This window comes from Centroberyx affinis, unplaced genomic scaffold (genome assembly GCF_046629955.1).
Source record: "Centroberyx affinis isolate AG114_WGS23_722 - 3 ecotype Tasmania unplaced genomic scaffold, CSIRO-AGI_Caff_v1 ptg002268l_1, whole genome shotgun sequence".
NCBI lineage: Eukaryota > Metazoa > Chordata > Actinopteri > Beryciformes > Berycidae > Centroberyx > Centroberyx affinis.
The window spans coordinates 124,535-150,507 of NW_027280555.1; the positions used below are offsets into that span (position 1 = coordinate 124,535).

At 42.5% G+C, this 25,973-nt stretch overlaps 2 protein-coding genes across 2 annotated transcripts in view; both read right to left on the reverse strand.

The window, feature by feature from the left end:
• Positions 1-320: 320 nt before the first annotated feature.
• Positions 321-17,752, reverse strand: LOC139655471 (BRCA2-interacting transcriptional repressor EMSY-like). Its single transcript, XM_071532889.1, is given in 22 exon segments — positions 321-1,468; positions 2,316-2,335; positions 2,420-2,732; positions 3,192-3,791; positions 4,093-4,253; positions 4,629-4,784; positions 5,729-5,893; positions 6,419-6,617; positions 8,862-9,035; positions 9,619-9,755; positions 9,933-10,106; positions 10,686-10,835; positions 11,142-11,360; positions 11,677-11,914; positions 12,616-12,875; positions 13,613-13,768; positions 13,874-14,049; positions 14,452-14,526; positions 14,786-14,810; positions 14,813-14,884; positions 15,839-15,947; positions 17,568-17,752. Coding segments are annotated over 22 exon segments (3,777 nt in total). The 5' UTR covers positions 17,571-17,752; the 3' UTR covers positions 321-1,273.
• A 1,539-nt stretch (positions 17,753-19,291) lies between these two features.
• Positions 19,292-25,973, reverse strand: part of LOC139655468 (rho guanine nucleotide exchange factor 12-like) — a 37,379-nt gene continuing 30,697 nt past the window's right edge. The window contains exons 31-38 of the mRNA XM_071532886.1: positions 25,736-25,823; positions 25,567-25,647; positions 25,348-25,442; positions 24,476-24,757; positions 24,110-24,364; positions 23,673-23,875; positions 22,208-22,280; positions 19,292-22,081 (exon numbers count right to left, since the gene is read on the reverse strand). Coding sequence (XP_071388987.1) covers positions 22,068-22,081; positions 22,208-22,280; positions 23,673-23,875; positions 24,110-24,364; positions 24,476-24,757; positions 25,348-25,442; positions 25,567-25,647; positions 25,736-25,823 — 1,091 coding nt within the window. The 3' untranslated portion in view covers positions 19,292-22,067. The remainder of the gene's footprint in view (positions 22,082-22,207; positions 22,281-23,672; positions 23,876-24,109; positions 24,365-24,475; positions 24,758-25,347; positions 25,443-25,566; positions 25,648-25,735; positions 25,824-25,973) is intronic.

Below are 25,973 nucleotides of genomic sequence, written 5' to 3' on the forward strand. Positions count from 1 at the left end.
GCTTTGTGGTTGACATCACAGTGTCTGGTTTGCTGTAAAAACAGGAACTCAGATGTCTCATCACGAAGTTCCGCAGCCAAATTCTACAGAAAACTTCAATTCTGGTGTCTTGACGGCTTCAGGCGAATTTAAAGTTCTTCCCATATGACTTGAAGGCAGCTTTCGACTCCATTTGGTAGAAAACCACAAAGACACGCTCATATCCTCTGGCTAGTGGCATGTTCATGTTTCATTTTCCACCTTCTATGCTCAAAAGCATTCATTTTTTAAATTAAGTGGCTGGTAAAGAAGTACAAAATGAAGTGTTCCACTAGCTGGTTTATTGTGCAGATTAAATGATTTATTTCTCTCAACTAGTCCTCTAGTTTGAAAAGGTATAAAAGAAATGCACGGTTTGAAACTATGTGAAAACAAATCCATACTTTGTGAAATCTCACATCGACATCTTGAACTTCCAGAATATATCTTACAAAAAAAGTACATCACTGAATGCATTTTTTTTTTTTACATCATATCAGTTATAATGAACTCATATATCTTTCTTCCTGGACCCTCTGCTGGTTCAGCTTTATATTCCACATAGCAATCAGATTGGCACCACCTTTGCTTCCCTACTACATTTCTGAATACATTTTCAAATCCCCAAAAGTGTCTAGATGACACAGGTGCAGCTCAGTCAGACGCATTGAACTAACATCTGATGAAAATCCTTCAAAAGTATCAAAAGAGCATGTCCATCTGCAACGGGACAGTCGCTTTCTACAAAAAATATGTATGACCGAAACAATTACTTAGGGAAATTGATTTGAAACACTCGTTGAAAACATGTACAGAGGCCAACTTCAGCTGATTTCCAAATCATCCGGTTCATGAAAGTATCAAGTATGAACGTTATTCACATATTTGAACAAAACAGTCTGTTTTGAGAGGCTGCTTTCCAACTGTCTGCTGTCTGGGACCGGACTGAAACTAAGCCTTCCACCTCGTTCCAGTATTTTTACATCCAACGCTCCTCGGTGGCAATAAAAACCACATGTCCCATTTGTTGGTGGGGGGGGGTGGGGGGAGTCTGTCTACATTATTTTTACACACAAAGAAAAGAAGCGAGCATCTCTTTGTCCAGTGGGTCGGAGGCCACAGAGGAAATCAGAAAAGTCTTGTTTTGTCAGAAGCCCGGCGCTACCGGAGGTCCGAGGAGGGTGTGCGTGCGTGTGTGTGCGCGTGTGTGTGTGCGCGTGTGTGTGTGTGTGTGTGCATGTGTGTGTGTGTGTGCCTAGGGCTGGTCGGGGGCGTCCTCCGTGGGGCTGGCGGCGGCGGCCTCGTCGTTGCTGCTGTCCACCTCCTGCTCCATGGGGCTGTCCTCCTCCAGCTGCTGGCTGGTGTAGTTGGTGATCTCCAGGAAGCCGCTGGGCTCCACCACCACGTTGGACTGGCTGGAGTCCGGCAGGATGGAGTACTGAGGGATCACCTGAGGAGGGAGCGCGCACTGGAGTGTGTGTTGTCCAGGTTAGGGTTACAGGCCATGGTAACACTTTGCATCGAGTGGTCGTTAACTGATGTTAACTAATGCATTTACTGACATGAATTATACATGAATAACAACATCAGCAAAGATTAGTTCATGTTAAATGCACATTAACAGCTGCATTAATGAATGTTGTTATACATGTTTGTTAATAAAGTTAACCAATGTGTTTACTACAACACAACAGGTATACCAAATGACATGAATAACACACTATTCATGTTAGGTAATGCTTGTTGTGACTTACTCACTTAAGTTAATGCCAGGATATGTTTAAGTAATACATGAAGATTATCTTTGTTAATGTCACTGTTCATGCTTAATTCATGTTAGTAAACACATTAGTTCACATTATTAACAAAAACGTATAACAACATTAAATAATGCAGTTGTTCATGTGCATTTAACATTACTAATCTTTGTTGATGGGTTGTTCATGTTAGTAAATACATTAGTTAACATTAGCTAATGAACACTTAATGTACAGTGTTACCCAGTAAATTCAATTCATTTTCAAGTAGGGTTACACAGACATACTGGTTTGCCTGTGTTGGCCTTTTATTTTTATTAAAAGAAGAGGTGCAAGGATATCAATTCTGCAGAACTGATACGAGTTCCAAGTACTTGTATCAGTGAAGTAGATCAGCGATATGAGTACTGGTCTGCATACCATTCAACTGACATTCATTCATGCTGCCTAGTATTGGCCTATAACAAAACAGATATCAGATGTCAGATATCAACCAGTCACTACTACACCGTCCCACTGAATTTGTACCCAACAGCTTACCTCAATCACATCCAGGTCTTCTTTGTTCCTCTGCGCCGTGAGGCCCTGCATGCGGCTGAACTGGCTGTGCTGGGGCTTCGGGTGCGAATGGTGCACGGAGGCGCCGGAGCTGCTGATGAACTGGCCCGAGTCCAGCGTCCCCGAGACGGCCCGCACCCCGACGTCCAGCGCCTTCCCCAGCGGGCCGCGGTCGCTGGACGAGTCCACCACCATGGGCTCGGTGCTCGGGTCGATCTCCGCCTCCATCATGGAGATCTTCAGGATGTCCGACACAGAGGGCTTGCCCCCCGCCGGCCTGGAGCTGGACTCGGGGACCAGCTTGGCGGCGGCCTCCCCGCTGCTGAAGACGGGCGTGGAGTGGTGGGTGCTGCCGAAGGTGATCTTGGTGACGGTGGCGCTCTGCGTGATGATTGGCTGCTGCATTGAAGAGATTGAAGGGGGGAAAAAATTGTATTCAGAGAGCTTGTTAAGTTCTGTACCTCTATTACTGGAGCTGTAAATAATTCACATGTACAAGTGTGAATGATCCAAATAGCCCAAAAATTATCCACAAATATGGTTATAAAACATAATTCTGGTCCTCAGTTCTGATTGACCAAGTCCCTTTTAAATCCCATGTAAAATACACAATAAATGCACACCTCTAACTATATAACAGTTCGTTTAAATATCAATGAAGAAGAAGTCACCACATTTTATTATTATCAATTAGAAAATATTTATAAAACATTTGCATTCTTAATACTGGCATTTTATAAAAGCAATGAACCATTCAAAGCAGTGTTTTACAGTGATTTTAGAACAGCGAAGTAGAAAAGTTGCTTTACAACGCCTCTTATCTGTCCTAAACTCGGTGTAAAGCCACACCTGCCTGACCTGAACTCTCACCTGGCTGGAGGCGGTCTTGTCCGTGCTGACGGGGTGGTGGGCCTGCAGAGGCGGGGGCCCGGACATGGGCGTATGGATGGGCCTGTGGTGGGACGTGGGTGCTTGCTGGAGCTTGGGGAGCTGGGGCGTCAACAGGGGCTTGGTCGGCGTACCCGGGGCGGAGACCTTCGCCCCTCCCTGGCTCGACACCGGCGGGGGTCTGTCCTTGGGACTCTGGGTCGAGACCTGGGGCTTGGGCGGACACTGCTCGCGTAGCTTGGGGAGTTTCTTCGTCAGACACGGTGCGGAGGGGAAGGCGGCGGAGGAGGAGGAGGAAGAGGAGGGCTGGCCGATCTGCGGCTTGCTCTGCAGTTGCGGCGGCGGCGGCGGCGGCTGGGCGGAGCCGGACGCGTGCCGACTCTGCTCGGCCTCCGCCTGGCTCGACGGCGGCGGCGGCGGCTGAGCGCCCGAGGAGTGGGTCGCCTGCTTCGGGGGGTCCGCGGCCGATTGGCCCGAGCGGTAGAACAAGCCCGTCTGGGGGTCCAGGGTGTCGCCTTCCAGCTCCCCCGCCTCCAGCACGGTCTCCGTCTTGCCGTGGCTGTCAGAGGGCTGAAACACATTCACAAAGAAGAATACTGAGAGAGAGGATAAAGTAGATTAGATTAGATGATACTTTACTGATCCCTGTGGGGAAACTGAGGCATTGCAGCAGCAGATAGGATCTATAAGAATAAGGCAAATAAAAAGTACTGAAGTTAATCTAAAGTAATTACAACAATTGAACATATTGAGAATAATACATGCAAATAAAGATACTTAGATATGAGAAGGAGCGTCCGAGGGTGGAATTCTCCATTAGAGGACATCATCTGAACATTTTTTTTAAAGTCATGCTATCAAGTGTCCTCACCATCTGGCTGAGGTGTGAGACCGGGCCTGCAGAGGAGCTGGGAACAGGCTTGGCCACCAGCGTCACCTGGCTGCTGGTCTTGTAAGGCTTCCCCTGCTGCTGGCTGGAGGACAGGACCCCGTCTTCGTCCTCGCAGGGCAGACCCGCTCTGCCGGCTTTACCTGGGCAGGGAAACCCCGGGCGTGCCGTCACGTTTATCGTTAATCACGTGCTATATGTAAACACAAGAGCTCCATTTCCCCCCAGTTACACTGTAGCTTGCATACAGATAGATATAATTCATAGTTACATATTAACCATATTTTACAGATGGTAACTGCTATAATCATTTCTATTTATTTACATTACAGCAAATCTTTTGGTTTTATAAAAAGTGTAAGGTTTTCATTCCCTTTCATTCTCACAAAGAATAAAAAAAAAGACCCTGTATCAAATTTGAGGTATTTTCACAGAAATTTTCCAAACAATGTTCCACCCCACCCCCGACTGGGACCTAACAATGCGTAGGATTTATGTTTCAGATAGCGGAGGCACACCTGCTGTGACGTACTCGGCGCTGGATTCGGCTTCTGACGTCGAGGGCCTCGGAGACTCCGGGCTCGGCTTCTTCTCCTGGGCCAGCTGGATGGGCACCGCCATCTGGCTCAGGTCGATGGTGTGCTGCCTGGGTTTGGACTCTGCCTTCTCCTTCACTGTTAGGAGGGCAAACACAGATGTTATTGTAATGTCAGTGAAGGACTATATATGTTTTTTTTTGGTTTTGTTTTCTAAATCAGATCTCTGAGCAGAGAAATCACTCTAGTGTGGTGTGGGAGGATTTTACTCAAGAATCTATAAAACCTGCAGTGAAACCTGAGCTGCTGACCCACCTAAAACTATTTTATTAGTCTGGATGTCAATGGAGAGTTTTAGTGTCCTATGATGGTCTAAATGCTGTTTCAGAAAACAAAATTCCTGGAGAAAACACAGAATCCTTGTAATTTTTGTTGGGCATGAAAAAGTGTTTCCATGTTGGTTGATTGGCACAACAGGTCTAAGTGCTTCAATGAATTCTATGTGAGAAATATGGATTGGCTCTTTAACAAAGTGGAAGATAGACCACGCTTAAACAACTAGAGACGAGGTGCTACTTTAAATGAGCATCAATGGTAGATGAGGAGCCACACTCTCCATTAAAAAGTAATCTTTATTATTAAAAATGACCTGATGTCATGATTTTAATAATAAAGATGACTTCTTAATGGTGAGAGTGCAGCTCCTCATCTTCTAAGGACTGAGTAAAGACAAGCTCATGTTGGTAATAACCAGGTCATCTGTGGGTATTATATGTCACTGTGTGAAGGGTATATGGTATTCAATAAAATAAAATGTGTTTTTAACACCAATAGCAATTTTTCAGTTAATGTTTTTAGAAACCCTGATAATGCCATTGCATTGGGATATTTTTGCCCCATTTTTTGGTAATCATACCATAAAAATGTGACACTGGCTATGATGTCTAGTTGATCTAAGTGTCACGTATGAGTAATATGCACTCATACACATAAGCATTTTTTTTCCTAACCACCAAAGTTGCTCATCCCTTATGTTTGCAGCCTTTACATGACAGAAAGTGTCACTTGGCAGCTGCTCTCACCTGTCTGCTGCAGCTCCAGCAGGGCTTTGATGGTGGAAGTGGCTGACTGGGATTCCCCGCCGGACACATCCTGGTAGATGATGGTGGGGCTGGACTCCACGGCCACTTCCTGCTCAGCCCAGTCCTGCTCTCTGGAGGTCACCACGTGAACTACAGGCTGAGACTCTGACAAACCACGGGGGGAAATGACAGGGTCAGTTTGAATTTTAAAACGCACCTCACAGTCCCAGAGATTTGCATTGCAAACATTTGCCTTTTGTTTTTTGAGGCAGCGGGGTGAGTACTGGCTCAATTACTGGATAAAGACCAAAGGTGAGCCACTCTTTGCCACATGGGCATTATTTAGATAGCTGTTACCTTGTTGCCTGATACTTTGAAAGCACATAAGCAAGTAACATGGTCAGTCATTTCACTTGGGGGCTTAGCAGGAGTCAGCCAGTGCAGGCAGAGTGAAAACATAGTTATGATGGATGTAGATGATGCAGATTTCCTGGAAAGATATGTCAAAATTCCCCAAAGATTGCAAAAAAGTAATTTCTATCTTGGCCAGCATGCAAACTAAATGAACCTAGTCATCTGATAGTAGTTTTACTTGCCCTCTAAAGAGTCGAGCACCAAACAGTGATATGGTTGAAGTTGTCATGTCTTGTGCCCATTCCATGTAAGATGGAAGTCTACCTTGGGCTCTGCAGTGGGAGGCCTCACCGGATAAGGCGCCGCTCTCCGTGAAGCCGCCGGACTCGTCCTTGGCCGGCCCGTCCTGGCCGGAGGTCTGGCTCTGGCCCGGGTCTGAGGAGCGGGAGACCTGCTGCAGAGTCTCGGTGACCAGCTGTCTGGTCTGCTCGCTCACCACCGCCGCCTGGAACACCGGCTTGGGCTTGATGAGAACCTGGAAGGAAACAGAGAAGAAACAAAACTCACTGGCAGAGTTTGCCTGATGTTCAGTGTTTTCTTATTCATTAGTGTGAATTATCGGGTCAGACTTCTGTCACATTTTCCAGCACCACCGCCCCCTTTTGCTCATTTGCATGTTCCATAAGCAGCTCATTTGCATGTTCTGTAAGCAAGCAAAAAACAATCCACCTACTCTAGCCAGATGGTATATTTTGAAATAAATGCTATATGTGAAAATAGGTTTCAATATTACATACAGTATGTTTAAAAAAACACATGTGACATTGTATCATTGGGTGTCATCGCTGTCTTTGGAAACATTAAAGTGTTTAATAAATTTGGCATAAACACAGACTTTAAAATGATGAGATGACAGATTGCAGTTTTAAAGGTGAGAACTTCCTTTGCTGTTCTGGCAGATGTAGTTAGTGGTCCATTGAACTTGCACATAGGCTGGATAATCAGGGTGGCTGTTAAATATATAACTATAAGGTTCCTGTTTCATAACAAGAGGTTCATTCTGACATTAACAAGAGGAAGCGGTTCTCCTGCCACAATCCTCCATCCATCAATGTTGCTCATCTCCGACCAGGAAGAAGGTTGGAGGAGATGAGCGAAGAAAGGGAGCATGAGAGAAAAAAGAAAGAAAAGGAGGAGGAAACGTCTTGTAGGGTGCTAGTCAAATATGGGTCCTCTACCACTGCACATCTGAGAGCAGTGGGCGTTTCCATTTAAATCACTACATGTACTTTCAAAGCAGCAGCAGTCTTAGTATGTGTCACAAACAGCTGAATTTCTGCAGAACCCAGCCCTAGCTGTTCAGACTTACACAACAGAGGCCAAAAAATCCCCCAGGACTGAAAAACACCTGTAAACTCCCTAGCAGCATCTGAAACAAACCTGTTTAGAGAAATGTCAGTCTGGACCTAAAATGCCCTTGGAATTGTCTGACCTGCATCCAGACTGAACTAAAGCTACATGGACCCGCTTCACACCTTTATGACTGTCAATACCGCAATCCACCAGTTGCATTGTTTTGAAGAAAATGTTTGAAACTGAAGCCTTTTACTGGGAAATAACCTGGAGGAAAAGTGAACTAATTTCTTGATGTGGCCAGGCAGGGACAAGCAGTCCGAGGTGGAACAGGGAAGCTTTACCATTAAGCATACGGTACATGGCTCCCAGCTGGCAATGCGAAATGACCTCATACCTGCAGCAATAAATTCAGAACTGAATATTTTAGGAATTCATAAGCCAGAGGGATCAATATTTTACAGGAGCAAGTCTGGCATGAAGGCTATCTGCAGGTTGCAGAAAGCCAAAGTAAGACTTCTTTAAGACCTTTTACTGCTATCTGGAGCTGAAGTTAAGAGGAATTTAAAAACCAAAATATAGAATCAAAGCTGGCAAAACCAGCCTATTTCCAACTGAACACAGCTAATCAAAGTTCTTAGACTACAAATGGGCAGAGTAAGAAAAAAAGACACCAGGAAATTAATTGTTAAGAGTCATGTTACCCTGATCACGTAATAACTGGTCTGAATGTAATGAAATGTCCCTTGAAATGGGTCAAAAATGTAGTAACACCTGTCAGATAATGTAATAAAATCACATAATTACATTAACAGATCAGTAAACAATTTTTACTTTTTACATCATTAGATGTATCAATAACAACTCAAGTTATTACATTATTGGTCAATATTATTATTACATCACAAGTTAAAAATAATACATTATCCAGGAATTTTATTAAATTAAAAGGTTTTGTAAAAATTTTAACTTTTGACTTTTGACAAGTTATTACATTATGAGGCAGTTATTGCAGGGCATGAAGTCCAGATAGGATGCATATTGTACTACTAAGACTGTTCTGTGTTAATGTAAAGCAGATAGGATGCATATTGTACTACTAAGACTGTTCTGTGTTAATGTAAAGCAGATAGGATGCATATTGTACTACTAAGACTGTTCTGTGTTAATGTAAAGCAGCTAGGATGCATATTGTACTACTGAGACTGTTCTGTGTTAATGTAAAGCAGATAGGATGCATATTGTACTACTGAGACTGTTCTGTGTTAATGTAAAGCAGATAGGATGCATATTGTACTACTAAGACTGTTCTGTGTTAATGTAAGAGTGGACATGCAATGCAAAGGTCCAAAAAACAAAACATATGGAAAAATAACACTTTTAATGACAATATTTCAGACATTTTCACAGTTTTGACCTGACTGACCTGTGTCTTGCCTTGCTGGCCGTAGACTATCTTGGTGGGGATGATCTTGGTGGCGGTGGCCTGGGAGCCGGAGCTCAGGCCTTTGGGCTGGGTGACGATCATCTTGGTGATGGGTCTGGAGGCGGTGATGATGGCAGGCTTGCTCCCCTGTACGGCCTGAAGGCTCTTCTCACCCTTGTGCACAGAAGCGTATGGATTAGACAAGTAGTGTGCAATGTATCATAAAACTAAACGCAAATAACAGGTAAAACAGAGCTGCAAAGTAAATTGTACAACGTAAAGACCAAAGCAATGATGACATAAACACATGCATTAATAACTGAGTTACCCACATAATTAATAATCCTACTACATATAATAAGGTGATTACAGGTTTCTGCCAGATCTTTGCAATGCAAATAAAAATTAAGACCAATTTCATCACAAAAAATTACCTGAAGAGCAAAAAACATACAGTAAAAAAAAAAAAAAAAAAAACGTACAGTATATGTCTGTGCAACCAAGGCAATTTCTCATTAGAAAATATCCACTGAAAAAAAGCTTTATTTTTAAGAGCTATGAAATTGTATTTAAGCCTCAAACACATTTAACTGTATTTAGTTAAAGAGACTTTTTCTAATACACACAAAGCTACACTGCCTTGTACTAACAGAAGGCTGTTGCCAACTTCTCAAAGACCAAAACACTGGTGTCAAATGTTCTGGTCACCCTGGAAGGAAAAGCAAAAAGCTTGATCATGATCTGGTGTTCGACTGACCCCAGCGTTTAAAAGCGTGGTGACCACATTCTTGCCAGGCAGTCCTTGGATGGTCGCTCCTTTCCCCGTGGTTTTCTGAACCACAATGACATTTGGCTTGGAGGTCATGGGGATGGTGGTGATCTTAGTCGTTGTGCCTTTAAAAAAAAAAAAAAAAAAAAAATGAAATTGGAACATTTTATTGTGAAGTGGCCTGGAGGGAAGGGAACAAATTCCTTCTTTAAGCCTGTTAACTTTATTGGAACAACTTGTTAACAACTTCTATGGTTTCAGATGCTTCCTTGCAGTCCTGCTACAGGATGGAGTGAACTCACCGGACACGATGTTGCTGCTGATGATCTTTCCACCCAGCGTGGCCAGAGACTTGGGCACCACTGTGATGATGCTGCCGCTGGTGGTCTTGACGTACGTGGCCCCGCCGGTGGATGCCGATATTCTGGCTCCGATGCCGGGGCTGACAGTGGGTCTCGTGTAGGTGGCCTGGGTACCTGTGTGTAAAAGAAATGTAGCGGTGTTACTTCATGAGGCACATTAACAGGCACGGGTCTTTAGGTTAGTGATGAATCAGCTGCTTTGGTGCTCAAGTGTCATTTCAAATAGAAAAGGTTAGCCCCATTTGATGTTTTAAAAATAAATATAACATTAATGTTTATTTTAATTAATTACAATATGCAACTTTTTTCACATAAAAAAAAACATAGGATGTATTATACATTATCGGTCTGTGTGTACATTAATCCCCTTGTTAGCCTGAAATTGCTGATGATGTTTGGGACGTTTTTTGAACCTACAATTGCCATCTGCTATTGGCTGATCTTTGGTTTCTATAGGGTACAACAGGTGGTGACATCACCTGGCACCAAAGACCAGCCAATAGCAGATGGTCATTTCAATAGCGTGCTTGTAACCATTAGATGGCAGCAAACCCACAAAAGTGGTCTAGGGTTTAGCTAGTAGGACATCGCACAATGACAGGGTTTTTGATACACAGCTTAAACAATGTGATGAAAGACAGAGACTTCATTCACCAGATCTGAGAGTTTTTTACAGTGTTTGAGTTCACCCACCTGTTGGCTGAGAGACCAGCTTGGTGGTCATGATGGCTCCGTTGCTGCTGACAACCATGATCGGGGAGGAGCTGCTGCTGGACAAGCCCACGGAGGAAGGCTTAGGCAGGATCTTACTGGGCTGAACCTGCTGGGTGATTATCTTCACTCCTACAGACAAAGTACAGTACATTTACTCATTAAATAGCTTAGTCATATACTGTGTAGTGATGGGATGTTTCAACTTGAACTTCATTTAAAGTAATAATCCATGACATTTTCAATAAGTAAATGTCTCATTTTGCTACTCTCTATCACTGATTGATACAATACAATACTGATTCAACCTGTAACCAGTTCATGAAAGCTTTTACATTTGCTGTTCTAAATACCCGGCGTCTGGTAGGTCTGTCTCTATTTGGAATAAATAAAACATGAAGATGGAGTCATGAATCAAATCTTCCTATTCCTGCTCACCTGACTCTTGTTTGATCTGAATGGTGGGCTTGGAGCCGGGCGGGGTGGTGGAGGTCTGGGACTGGCTCACACTGGAAGCCACTAGAGGTGAGCCCTGCTGAAGCTGCTTGGGTGACTGCTGTTTGGGGAACTGGGCCAGGATCTGAGTGGGAGACCCCACCAGGGTCTTTGGTGAAGGAAGCCTGGCTGAGGCCACCTTCACACCAGCAGAGGACCCGCCTGGAAGAGGGAAAAGAAGGACAGTGTGATCAAAGCCAGACTAGGTGACCTGCCTCTATGGTGGATGGACTATGTTCTACAGAATTCTTCCCCGTGTTTCAAGTTACTCTAGCACGGTTAATGGCACAACTGTTCAATACCAGAATTACACCAGCAGTTAGTTTTTTTTTTAAGTTAAATACGTCGAAAAACACTTCTGCTCTACCTCTGGTTTCTCTATGCTAACAACAAACCATCTGATAAAACTGCTAACAGACATGTCTGTTCTTAAGGAACTGATACTTGTCACTTCTTGTAGTGTAGAGCGAAGACGTACACGACGCAACAGTCGACATGACCACAGAAGGAGTAGACGACACCACTGTGGTCACTGCGACCGTGGGATTGGAAGCGGGACCGGAGCCGGCCGGGAAGACCACCGTCTGCTTCTGGCTGGAGCTCGTCAGCATGGACGCCGACCCCAGCTTGGACACCGCTGCGTTGTTGTGGGAGTGAGACTTGGACAGGATGTTGGGCACGAAGTTGGAGCTCGGAGAAGTCGTCACAATGATCACCTGGTCCAAGATAAGACGGGGCCAAAAGGAAAATAGAAAACATGCTCAGCATTTCATTTCATCACAGAAATGACCCACATTATATATATTATACTATATTATACTGTATATCACCATTATAATAATTTCAAATGAACAGGGAACTAAAGTACACCTGATTCATAGACATTACCTAAGACCATTGAAATTAAAATTAAAGCTTAAAATCAGAAAGATTTAAAAAATAAACAAACAGAAAGGCAGATAGATAAATAAAATAAATACATACAACAATTTAATCATGCACCTCTATAATTAATATTCAAGTCAAAGGCACCCTGCTCTGATGTGCAGTCGAAGGATTAAAGGCTACCAATGTAGTGAATATGCAGTGAATAATGAATTATGAATCTGCTATTTAAAATTAAATGTTCTAAACGCAAGAGGCATATGATCTGCCTAATGTCCTGTCATAATAACAAATATATGAACATAACCAGTTATGCTAATGAGCCCATTAATTAAGCTAATTTATGTATCATTAGCAAAAATGTCAACACACAAGTCAATACTTGCCTTCACATAACACATTCACATGGGCGGCATTAATATGAAGTTATAGTAGTGTCAAGAAGGAGAAGAAGAAAGAAGCCTCTAGAAAGAAGCCCTCACTGGCCACTTCTCCACGGGAATAATGGAAGACGAGAGTCGGCCCTGCTCACCTTCTGCGTGGTGGTGTTTGTGGTCTGGATGGTGGGCTTGGTGAAGGTGATCTTGACCGGGGACAGGTGGGGGGGCAGGGAGTTGGCGATGCTCTGCATGATGTTGCTCATCTTGGGGCTGCCGCTCACCGGCACCGTGATGTTCTTGGACACCGGCGGGGCCACCTTGGAGACCTCCTTCAGCACCACCGGGGACGAGCTGGACGAGTTGGTCCGCCTCCGCTTGCGGGGTTTCTCGTCCTCGTCGGAGCAGCTCACGCCTGCCAGGGAGCGGAAGCCAAGACAGAGGTTAATAAAATCACTGGAATGAAAGACTGGTGGCTCTGGGCGCACCTCTGTCTGTGCGAAATAAAGTTAATTCCTACAGTAAGCCGTCTGTTTCTAAGAGACAATGAGGCTTGGGATCTTGTTGCCTCGGCTCAATACAGCCTATTTTCACAGGGTATTTCCCCTCTGTGTAGTGCGTTTTTACCCAGGGAGGCTGCTGCACACTGCGTAGAAATATGTACACTTCTTATTTGGTCTCTACAAATAGGCTACTATAAAGCCTTCTTGGATAACATAGGCCTAAAACAACCAAATGGACCTCTGACCACCTTTGAAGTTGCTTCTTCAAAGCGTCTTGGGTGCATTTGTCCCTGGATTTCATGCATTTTTGCTCTATCCCATTACAATCCGATTACTAAGGTTGCATGTTAATCCTACTATCAAATGAGGAAAACTCTGTCCGTCTGTCTGAATCCATTTTGCTCCTCAATGGGTTGGCCAATCAATCTGAAACTGCACATGGGCATTGAGCATTGGCATAGGCAGGGACTGACAAAGCCGATTTTTCCATTTTCCCAAATTTACGCTGCACTCCGGGTATGGACTAGTGTATGAGTAAAGGGGGATTTTGCAATAACCAAGCTGTCCCCCTCCCACCACTATACCGAATGTTAAGGAATAACGTCAGAAAAACGTTAAGATTCGTGGATTGGATTATTTTGAGACTCACTTTTCACGTAGACGGTGCTCCCGCTGGGCAGCACCACCACGTTGGAGGCCGGGCTGGGCGGGCGGGGAGACTTCACCGCCGCTCCTATAGTGCCGCTGGTCGCTGTGGCGCTGGTGGAGGTACACGTGGTGCTGGTGTAGGAGTAACACACAACCACTGCGGGGGGGGGGGGGGGGGGGGGGGGGGGACAATCGCCATTTAGATGTACATTCACTCCGTTTCAAATCCGACTGCGTCAAATACAGAGTGATGCTGGCCTACCTTCTTTGTTCCCCGTTTCAGCCGGCAGCAGGAGGGAGGCGTTTTGATTGGCTGTGGCGTTGGCCACGGCGTTGGCGGTCACGGTGAACGCCGTCTGCGGGACGAGCCTTGGCATCAGGGGGACGAGCCGGCGCCCTTCGATGGACCATTCTGAGGCACTGTTGGGCCCGGACATGCTGTGAAAGAATAGTATGGGGTTAACGCTAGAAAAGCCAAAACCCAGTTTCTGTACAAACCAGAGTTGTTAGTTTTCTAAATCATGCAAGTAAATGGCAATACAGAGTGATATTTATTTATTCCTTTCAATTGACGGCTTATTGGCCTTCTCTTCTGTGGACAAAATCCATTGGCCCTTCTAGTGTTAGGGTATGCCTATAGTTAACCCCACTTGAAACATATTTGTCAAAAACTCAGAATAACTCCTTGCAGTTTTGACACATTACTGGACATTGCTCACAACAAACTCCTGCAATCCCGCAAAAAATTGACTGAATTGTTGATCAGTTCCTTGCTTTGACTATGCAGATTATAATATAGACATTCAAACATGAGTAATGACCGGACAGTTATACACTCACTGATACGCAATTGTCGTGAGGCGTTCATCATTGACTGCCCTGCGGACTTCTGCGCGATGGCGCTCTGTGGAGATGCTGGTAGGATGGTGGTGGGGGGGGGGGTGGGAAGGGAGACATTGCACATTTTAAAACACGTGTATAGAAATCGGAGCAAGTGCATGTTTAGTTAGCTGGTAACGACAGCATTATACACCTGATGAGTAATATATTATGTCTTGGAAAGTACAATCTGCGTACGAATGATATCATAGAAATAGTCCGCAAAAAAAAAGAGTGGACTGGAAGCAGTATACAGGTTCAGTTGACCTATTTACACAATGCAGTCAACAATTACCCAAGAATTTTAGTGAGCTCTCCAGGAGATCCTTCTTGTCCTTCGTCAGATCTCCCTGGGCTCGCAAGGCGCTGATGACCCCAGCATACGCCTCCAGTTCTAGGAAACACGCAGACACAGATGAAACACCAAGCAGCACTGCAGTAACTGACCGATGAAGAGGAGAGGTGAAACCTAAATGTACAACGATCTCTTTCCGACACAACTGACGCACATGAAACGGCAGTGTCCAGCTCTAGTAGATTTCTTGCTTCATTCAACTTATTAGTTCAATTAGAATTCCCTGGTTAGAAATACAATCTGCATTTCATTTGACCGTCAAAGTTGCAGATAGATTCACTTATGTTTCTGAAGAATTTGACTTGTAGATGCAAAATAACCCATCATAGCGCAAAACACTTATTTTATCTGTTACAAATGTAAACAATCATTTTACAGCCTTAGAAAACATTCAAAAGTCCTTGTAAAGAAAAAAAAAAAAAAGGTCAGTCAATACATTTCAAAGTGATAAAACTATGTCATTAATAAACCATTATGTTGCTGCAATTGGGGTTGGGGCTTTGAAGACACAAAGCATCGTTTAGGATTAAGCTCAGGATTCATTTCATGTTCCGTTTTTATAGCATAGCTCTCAGTGGAAATCCAATGGCCTTTGTTGTCCTCTTTGGGTGGAAATAGTTTTTGGCAGCTTCCCAAACTGAGCATTTAAGTTGCTGTCCAAGCCAACTTTTCAAGTTCAGTCTGCTGTGAGAGGAATGTGAGCATTATCAGATGAAGTCGGACATGACTGTCTCACCCTGCTTTTACGAATCTGTGTGTAGCAGAATCGCTGCAGTTAGCTATGATCAAATAAAAATTTTGGCTCCAACTAAGCTGCCCAACAACGCACCTGAAAATACTGTTTAATTGTTTTTTCACCTCAGCAACTTTCTCATTGATTGTACAACAATGGTTAGGATGGCAACTTTGTGCTTAATTACTTTGGGGAAAAAAACTGTCTTCTAGATCCTCCACATGATGTATTTATTGTTCCATGTCACTGTTTGATCTTACCCAGTTTACGGAGGATTCTTTTGCACTCATCCCTGCCGAGGTCAAGGATGGTGGGCCATACCACAGGCATGGTCCCAGTCAGCAGTGGTTTCTCCAGCTGAATCATGGGCTACATGAGGAGAAAAAAAAATAATGCACATTGTTTTGTTTATTTTCCTCAATGATGATTTGAGAGAGAATAGTTGGACTGGTTATGCACTACTTGCAAAGTAAAAAAAATTGATACAGGTACATAAAATTGACATCTAGAACCCCTTCTGGTTCCATTTAATACTAAGAAAATCTACACTCAATAATTGCTTATGAGCTATGAACCATAATAGATAATAATATATAACATGTAAACTACATTTCAACTCCTGAAGTGGAATCCCTTACATGTTATAATTCAACATACTACAAATGTCAATATTGTATCTCCTTTAAAGACGTCAAACAAGAACAGAAGAACTGTGGAGAGTAAATATGCTGCTAATGAGTATAACACTGCACATATGCTGTGGTCAAGTGCAGTTGGAAATATCATAATTATGAGCAGAGCACACAAAAAAACAGACAAAGAGGCAAGCTGATGTGACGTTGATGGTGTAAAGAGCATGGAAGTCGTGTCAACAATTGATATCGAAAGGGATGTATTTTATTATCATAGATTAATGTTTGTTATTACATTCTATTCTTCCATAAATACTTAGCATTGTTGTTTCTAATTTCACTAATTTATTAACTTTTCATTGTCAAGCATTTTTGTGCATCCTTAAAATCTATCCTCTTAGTGTTGAGGAGACATTATACGGAATTTGGAGCTCACGAAGAGACCTTGAACGGAGCAATACCATCTGCCAAAGTAAACAAACAAAACAAGTAAGATTCGCCAGAACAACCGTGATATGACATATATACATATGATGTACAACGTTATTTTCGAGTATAACTACATTTGTGAGCCTTGACGCAGTTTTCAATTGTAGTTCTGGGCTGGTCTCCTTCTCCTAGCCCCGAGACATTCTGTTCTCCCTTTTTAGGAGAGGTCATCACGCTAAACGCCATTGAAAAGTCTGCCAATTTAATGATGCCTTGTTTATTGGGACAGATACATGCCTTGTAGAACATGACTTAAGATATTTTACGAACTATTAGGAGCCACTCGTCCATTCGGCATACACATAATCCAGCAAGTAGCACACATTTCTATAAAATACCAACTTTTACCATTGTTTACACTGCTCGCTACCGCCCACCATTCTGGGAATATCAAGCGAATCCAATCTAAAACTTGAGATTTTATAGACATAAAGTGGTGCTTGGCGGGTCATCTATATGCCGAGTTTATCAGATGACCCTAACAATATGCACAGCCCTTCAATAACCAAATATGTACATGCGACAAGCATGGGGGCCTTAAACTGCGGGATTTTTTAATGGTATTTGGCGTACTGTTCTCTCAACACCGTTCTCTCCACACAACGGAGAACGGTACATTTCAGGACTATCCTTTCCTCAGATTATCCCACGATCCATTGCAATACAACACAATACAGTGCAGTAACATTACAATCCATTCATACGATTTTGAGGCCAATGTTATAAGGCCTATGAAGGCTTTTTGCGTGGTTAGCGTCCAACAGAGCTATCGTATTTTGGTGACGCTGACTGAAAACCCTTTCAATGGCTTGTGTTGTAGGTTAGCTAGTTGGCTAGCTAGTTCTATGAGCCAAATCCAATGTCTTACCATTCGTTAGCAGGACAACTTCAAGGCCTGGGTAACAATTCCGAGGTCCAAACAAATATAACAGACCACATGACATGTATCACATCATGCAGTTATTCTCCAAAAAACAGCGGCGTCAAAAACAAAAGCTAATCGGCAAAATTAACGTTAGAGTTCTAGTCAGAGATATTGGTGTTTATATTATTATCAGCTAGCCGTCTTCTTCCTCTGGGTAGGGTTCTTCTTCTTGACGTCATTTTTTGGCAGAATGCAAACCAGCGAAAAGGTATATACCGCCACCCATTGTACCGGAGTGTACAGCACCCATCATGGTTTACATCTAAATTATATACTGTACATTTAGTACCTATGCTCAACACTATGATTCTACTCCGTGTATACTATATAAAGCTAATTCACACCTATATATTTTTCTCTCTAATCTTGTATCCCTATGGAAATTGAAAAAGAACCCTATATCACTACACATAAAACATGAATCAGTCAGTTGTAAAGCACATTGTGATGCTCTGAGCATGAAATGTGCCATATAAATAAAGTTTGACTTGACTTGATGTCAGAATTCCCCATTCAAACCTGCAATAGTCATTTCTTTCCACACTCATCACAGCTAATAGCAGTCATTTTGTCGTACCATCAATTTCCAGATTTTAAGTTGAATCACAACATTGTTATGCAAGTTATCTTTCAATGAAAATTTTAACTCTGTATTATTATATTGTATTTTATTGTTTGCCAGTGTCTAATTACGTACAAACTTGGTGGCATGCTAGGCCTTCATCAGCATGCAGTTTTAAACTTACATTTTCCAGCAGCCATAGCTTCATTTATTACTTTAAGTGACTTAATGTGTTTCTAAGGAAGAGACAGGAGGATTCAGAGGGTGGCAATCATTGCAGCTGTGTTGGAAACAACTAGCTCGTTTGATGCAGCTGTGATGTGATTGGTCTATAGGATATGTAGTTTTGACTATATGCTGGATAGCAGCCATTATAGAAAATGATAGAAACATGTATTCTAAAGATTAATAATAACAACACAATACATTTGTTTAAATATGTTAAATTAGAAAAAGCTCTATGGATCTCATTAATATGAAAGTGAAAAGATGTTTTCACTCCAATGAAATAAAGAAGGCATTTCTTCCAGAAGGCATGTCATTGTAAACACAAGTCTGCTTCTCTTGCTGCTCTGTTGCTCTGCATGGTGATTAGACACAATGTTAAAGGTGCTATGTGTATATTTTTTTATCTTTCATTGTCAAATAAACTGTGATACCTTGGTATGATAAACATAAACAAATGAGACCATAATGGAGGCAATTCGTAGCCTCTATCTCACACCAGTGGTATTGTTAGTGTTTCTCAAAATTAAGACTACATTTCCCATAAACCCTGTTGCTTTAGTGTATTTTATATCAGTCATTTTGTAAACATCAATAAAATAGGCATCGCTCCAGAGTAGGTAATGATTCCACTATCAATCTGCAATTAGCTTTCAAATGAATTATTATGCTTTATGAGCAATCATGATACTATCCAGTTCAGTTATTATGAATAATCATGGATCATTTCCAGTTCTATATGCATTAAAGGAAATATCCCCTTTAGGATACTCTTGCACTTTTAGATATCATCAATCTGGGTGCAGACCTAGCCTATAAATAGGTTTTGAGATAAATAACCTTGTTTTGAGACAATGAAATCACATGTGCAAGTGTTTAAAGCTTCTTTAATAACATTTGAACACTATTTTCCTTCCTCTAGTTTGGGGGTTCAGGCACCAAACCCAACTACTCCAACTCCCCACCCAAGAAGATCAACTACAATGAAATGACACTTTTCTTTTTGCGATCTTTCCCTTCATTTTAAAACAACAGATCAGCCAACTTTAAATCTTCTATCCAAAAAGGAGCCATCTGTGATCTTCAAAAACAGCAAACATATTAATACAGCTAATAGTAATATAATAAAAATATAACACTTTGACAGGAATATTTATAAAACAGATTAATGCTTCATAGATACCTTATCCTCTTTTTTACCCCTTTAAGTAGTTTCTGTTAAAACATTACATGATTGTATGATGTAGAAAACAAAACAATTGTACATTATTTTCCTTTACATTGGAAACAATCCTTTTTTTTCGAGTGTATATGCCTTCTTTTCACTGTTTTGCTTACATGTTACATCTATTTCATCCAATAATCGAAGGCATAACTTCATACATGCAGTCTTCTGTCGGGCAAACACTTGAGTAAAAGTGATTTTAGCCTTTTCTTTTCAGTCCAACCGTGAAAGTGAAAGTGCAGAGGTCCTGTGCTCTCAGTGAGCAAGTTCGCCGATGACTCACTGTTGTACCTACAGGATGGAGGCGGCGTACAGTACAGAGTGGGAGTGATAAAAAGAGTGAGAGAAAAAAGTATCAAGTGGCCTTATCGCAGGTTGCTGTCAGAAGTTCGAGATCCCTTTCACAAGTAATGCAGAAACTGAAGTGACTCTGGAGAAAACCCTCCGAACGGGAACGATGACCCACTCTCCGCTGAGTTTTGGGTGGATAAAGATCCCACTGTTTCAATGTCTGAAGAAATACAGCAAAGGCACAGGTGATAAAATGCACCAAAAATGGCTCCATTGTTTATCCCTGGGGATAAACAAGAGATGAAAATGGAATTCTACAGACCAAAGTTCAAGCAAAATATCAAATGTACATACCCACACATTCTGAAATTCTCTCTAAAGTGTAATTAACTCTTCTATGGTGTAATATGGAAACATCATCATTTATACACAATTACAATACATTTATGCATGGTTGCATTTGTTTTGCCCATTATACCTCATTCTTAAGTCTCTTCTCTTGTAATAGCGACTAGGAAATCAAGCAGATTTTTTCATTTCACACTGCTGTTTCCATTCTGAACAATGCCAAACTCCAATTGCTGAGTGGAGATTCCGACAAACACATATACATCACACACCTCTTTGGGTTTGCTTTGTGCGACCGGTGATTTTACAGAGTGATTTTACATGAAATTTAGGGGGCAGATAGCTCTTGACCCAAGGATCAGTTGAGTCGATTTTGGTGGTGATCCATATCTGGGATTTCTGCCATTAGACGATTATCATTTTGTAATCATAACTATTATGTTGCGTTCATGTGCCGGTGGGAAATTCCATTTTGTCAGAAGAATTGTCAGTGTAGGCTAGAGGTTTGCATTCTACCAAGTGGCTTCTAGTTTATAATGTGGCACACTGCATATGTTGGGTGTTTCAGTACTTGGAAATGAGTCGACTTTCCCCAAAGGAGGAATGTTTAGCTGGAACCTGGCCAACAAATGTGAATTTCAGATGTGCAATGCCTGCATGTTATCTTTGTCTCCAAGAAGCCTCCTACTATCATGTAGTAGTATCAAGTAGTATCATTTTAAGTGCTTAAGTAATTCTATGTGTACAGCTTGCGTTTGCAGTTGCTTGTTGTTTTGTCTTATGTTTTGTGTGTAATATTTTGTGAGTCAAGGAGAAGTATATTACTGAGAGAATGAGACAAGACAAATTTTGGGTTTACAGTAAGTGCAAGTAGAAAGAATATCCTGTTGTGTGTAAATGAGAAGGAATTTAAAAGACCTATTTCTTCTATTTCGGAAGAAACACCCTTGAAAATGTACAGATCTATTAATTTTCTGATCATACCCATTTAGTCACTGAGTAACAACAGTTATAGGCATTTAGTTATGTAAAAGAGTATTAGCCTGTCGAGCGTATGGATGAAATTTTTCACATCTGAAGCATGAGTTTTTCTCATTTTTTTTTCATGATTAAGTGTGTTATGGGATGGCTGTGTTATGTTCTACAAGAATTTCATGGGGGGTTTAAAGACAAACATGAGGAGCTTTGGGGATGGTAGGAAAGTGATGAGTTCCTTTGAATATGCAGTGGTTATTGATTTCACCCTCTTCATCTTTCTTTTCATTTCTGATGCATTTTGTACTGTGCATCTGTGTGACACCACAGATAGAGTGTGTGTGTGTGTGCGTGTGTGTGTGTGGGGGGGTGTACCTCTCTCTGTCCTGGCTGACTTGTCCAGCCATTTTCTGTTTCATTAGTCCAGTGTTTGATATATTGTATGCAATTGATTATTATCATTACAAACAATGCTGACTGTGCACTTATATAGACATTCAGTGGCGATCTCTTTTTAGGAACAGAACTTCATCTCTGTTTGCAAGTGTTTTTTTTTTCTCCTATTTGTTGGTTGGATTGTCATGGGTTTATAGTGGAATGATCCTGCTGCTGATGATGATGATGATGATGATGACGGTGACGGTGAGGTCTTCCACTGCTTGTCATGTAAGCCTGGTGCGTCTGCCTCTTCCCATGGCCATTTTAAGCCTCCATTATTGATCGATGTCAGTGGTTAAGGAGGCGTCTGGGAGAGAAGGGGGCATGGAGGGACGTGATGCTTGGCTTGTACAACCAAGAGGAGCGGGATTCCTTGTCATCACTGAATCCTATCTGAAGAGAACAGAGAGAGAGGAAGAGAGAGTTAGAGCTTTACTATCAGCTGTACAAATGTATTCGTTATCATTGTACGGTTGATAATGCATAACTATAACTGAAAGCACTGAAAGGGGAACATACCATTGCTCTCATCAGAGTCAGTAGCTGTGTCACTCAGTGTTTGGCGCATCTGGTTATATTTCATCTCCACCTCCTGAAAGCAGATCATTATATCAAATCCATCCCTTGATCCAGAGATTGGGACGAGTGAAGCTAAGTGTACACACTGCTCTTTTAATGTCTTTACCACCAATTTTCATTATTCATATCATGCGATTGATTTATGTCATGCTCTTGGTGGGAAAGCCTACCTGGAAAAAGAGTAAAGCAGATGTAAACAGAGACAAGCTCAACTGGTCTTTGGACAAAACATTTCAAATATACACCAAAATAAAACTATCCTTCAATGTCGTCAAATGATGAGCAGAACTGCAGGCCAAATTGCCCAAGAAGGTCCAAATAAAATGATACAGCAACTGGATTTAAGGGAACAGCCATGATGTTGATCCATGACGTTAGCTAATGTTAGCGGCCAGCTACTTGTTGTTAACGTTGTATTTATCTCCAGCTAGGTTGAATTCTTAATTAATTCTTAATTAATTGTAAGCATTAACTAATTATCTTTAGTATTAGTAATATGCTAACATTATGCTTCATATCCTTCGTGCCACTTCTTTAACAGTCAAATTGTTAGCTGTGTCTGCTTGTGAATTTTAGTCTTTAGTTGGCAAAAAAAAAAGTACTACTGTTAAAACTAGTTGTTGGCTACAGCTACAACATTCAACCAAGTGGTTTTGGAGATATATATAACATCAACTGAAGCAGTTGACTGCTAACATATTAGCTAACAATGGGATCCACATCGTAGCTGTTCCCTTGAATTCAGTTGCTGCAGTCTTTACTTTGGACCTTCTCCAGCTCTGCTCATTTCTCCACGATATCAAAGAATAATTTAAACTTTTTGTCCTGTTGAGTTTGCCTCTCTGCCTCTTTTCTGTCTTCCAGGTAAGGTTTCCCACCCTAAGTATGATGTAAATCAAATATGGCCACACCGGGTGAATAGTGAATGATCCCAGTAAGTTACAGCAAGTGTGGTTTGAAAAATATTTTAAAAAATAGCATTCCTCCACCACCCCATCACTGCATTCATTTTCATATTATGTGGGACTGTTAAAGCTTGTAGCTATCAACAAACAGATTTTACATGCACACTATAATATTCCCTGAATTTTTAAGATAGTTGTGCATTCTCTTCATTAGCTGGTGTATGGAAATGACATATCCTGTTTACAATAACTTGGATAAGCTCTTATCTCAGCTATGAGAAACCTGGAAAAGGATACTGACACATTTAAACATGTTATACCATTTACTCTTGGTTACTGGTGGGTACACTGATAAAGGGATATTTGAGAGCAGGTAATAAACATCCCATCCAGAATACGACATTAAGTGCGATATGAGCCAGTATCCAGAATACTGTGCGCATGTACACGTTGCCATTGACTTTGGAAACCAAACTGCCTGTCGGTGAGGCCTGCAGTACCTTCAGATGCTGCAGGTTGGCCTGTAGGAGGCGCAGGTGGGTCATGAGCTGCCGGTTGAGGTTGGGGCCGCCGCCCCCTGTCTGCGAGGAGGAGGAGGACAGCAGCTTCTTCAGGTCGATTCCCGCATCGCCTCCTACTCCCCCGTCGTCATCAGTGCTGCTCTCTTCAGAGCCACCGCCGAAGTCCAGAACCACAAAACTACCTGGATGGAGAGACAGAATTGGTAGAATGGGGAGACGGATCGATAAATAGACCTGAATGATGCACAGAGAAAAATTCTGGGCTACTGATCTCTCTCATGCTCTCATGTTCATTGTTCTTAGGTTGCAATCAACATAGATGCAACCAAACGTCATACTGGGGAAACACCACTATTGCCAATAATTGGGTATAACTTTCATTATAGTATTTATGTTCCTTTTTTACATCCCCTCACCGTTGCTTTCAGTCGTCTCAAACAGCCCTATGTGTCCTGACGGGAGCTCGGGGTCGTCTTTCTCTGAACTCCTCTCGGATGCTCGGCTCTCCTCGAACGCGGCAGAGGGTCCCTCGGGGCTCCCGGGGGAGGAGGAGGCCCTCAGCAGACACCCGGGGGCCCCGCTCCTCCTCCGCTTCGTCTCCTCCGTCTCCTCTTTCTCCTCCTCCTCTCTGCTTACCATGTGGTTAAGAAGGACCTGCTTCAGCATCGCCACTGGGAAACAGAGGAAACACAAAAATCGATAAGTGTCGATATTCAAGTCCAATGTTTTGGGCCGATATTTGCCTTTTATTAAAATATATATCAGCATTACAGTGAACCTACGTGTCCTGAGAGCTTCTTCGGCTGTGGAGGGGGGAATGGCGAAAGCGCTGTTCTCTTGGCTTTCGATGGCGATGCCCTGGCGCGACCTTTCCTGCAGGAAGGGCAGTCTGCCCGCCAGCTGCCCGTCCAGGAAGGCCTCGAGTTCCTCTTCGTCCACCTCTTCCTCCAACTCCTCTTCCTCCCGTCTGTCGGCCAGGGTCGGCTCCTCTTCCTCGATGCCCTCGAAGGGGTTGATACTCGTCGTCGGAGTTTGAAGGCCCAGAGACGAGGCGGCGTCTTTATCTGGGAACGCATGAAGATCGGTGTTACAACCGATATGATATTGCAATTCGATAACCACGCCGGATCAGCTTCATCTCAATACAGTTGAGCCAATGAGATCATTGTTTGCGGCAACACTAATGCATTATGGACTGTTTAAGAATGCAAAGATGAAGGTCAACCCTTTCACCACCATTCTAACTGTGCCAAGAACTCTTTCAGTTTGTCTGCCTTGAAGACTATTGTCCTTTGCTTATTTACAAAGATTCCTTGGAGGGAGGGTAGCTAACCTTTCAAGATAAGTTAAAAGTTAAAGGTGTTATGTGTAGCATTATTATGAATCATTATGTTTTCATTGTTGTTATGTCTATAATTGAATATGTGGCTGCTTGGCCAGTTCTAAAAGAGATGTATAAAAGAGATTGTCAATGTCATATGGACCAACCTGGATAATTAGATGTTAAATTACAAAATTAAAGCTATGAGGTAAGTCAACTTAAAATTCAAAGATTCTTCTGAGAAAAGTTATCCAGGGTTAGATGGAAAGATGTAGCACCTGCAGATGGGAAAAAAACAAAACAAAATTGATGCAGTCCTTTAACTGGAGCTACCTGGAGACTGGATGGTCCCAGCTGATGTGCAGTGAGGATCTTTGCTCGGCTTGGGCATCCCGGGGTTGATGATCTCAATAGCATCCCGCTCAGCACTGAAACACACACACACACACACACACACACACACACACACACACACACCCATGTATATTAGAAACCAGGACAAAGTGAAACAACACTAGACAACAACCAAAGTGCCCGCATCGGTGAACTCACTCAGTCTGAGCTAGAGGTATGATGTTGTTGTGTGGTTTGGCCTTCATGGCGTCGGCACACTGGGTGATCAGACACTGCCACCTGGATGAATGGAGGTCACACAGCAGGGTGAGAAAAAGGAAACGAATGAAACGTTACAGCGCCGCACCGTTTGTGGAAGCAGACTTACGTTCTCTGATCCGACACCGTCTGAGCCATCAGCTCGTAGATCTGAGCCCCGTTGTCCGACATGGATAGCACGAAGAAAGACTTGTTGTCTGAGGAGGACAAAATGGATTTAGGATAGGAAATAGGATTTATACAGCACACAAAAAAACAATCACCCCATACACCATACAAAGAATCATTCAGAAAAGGAGTCAATACAGTAAAGTTCAGGGTTCCTACACATTTTCAATTAAAAGATT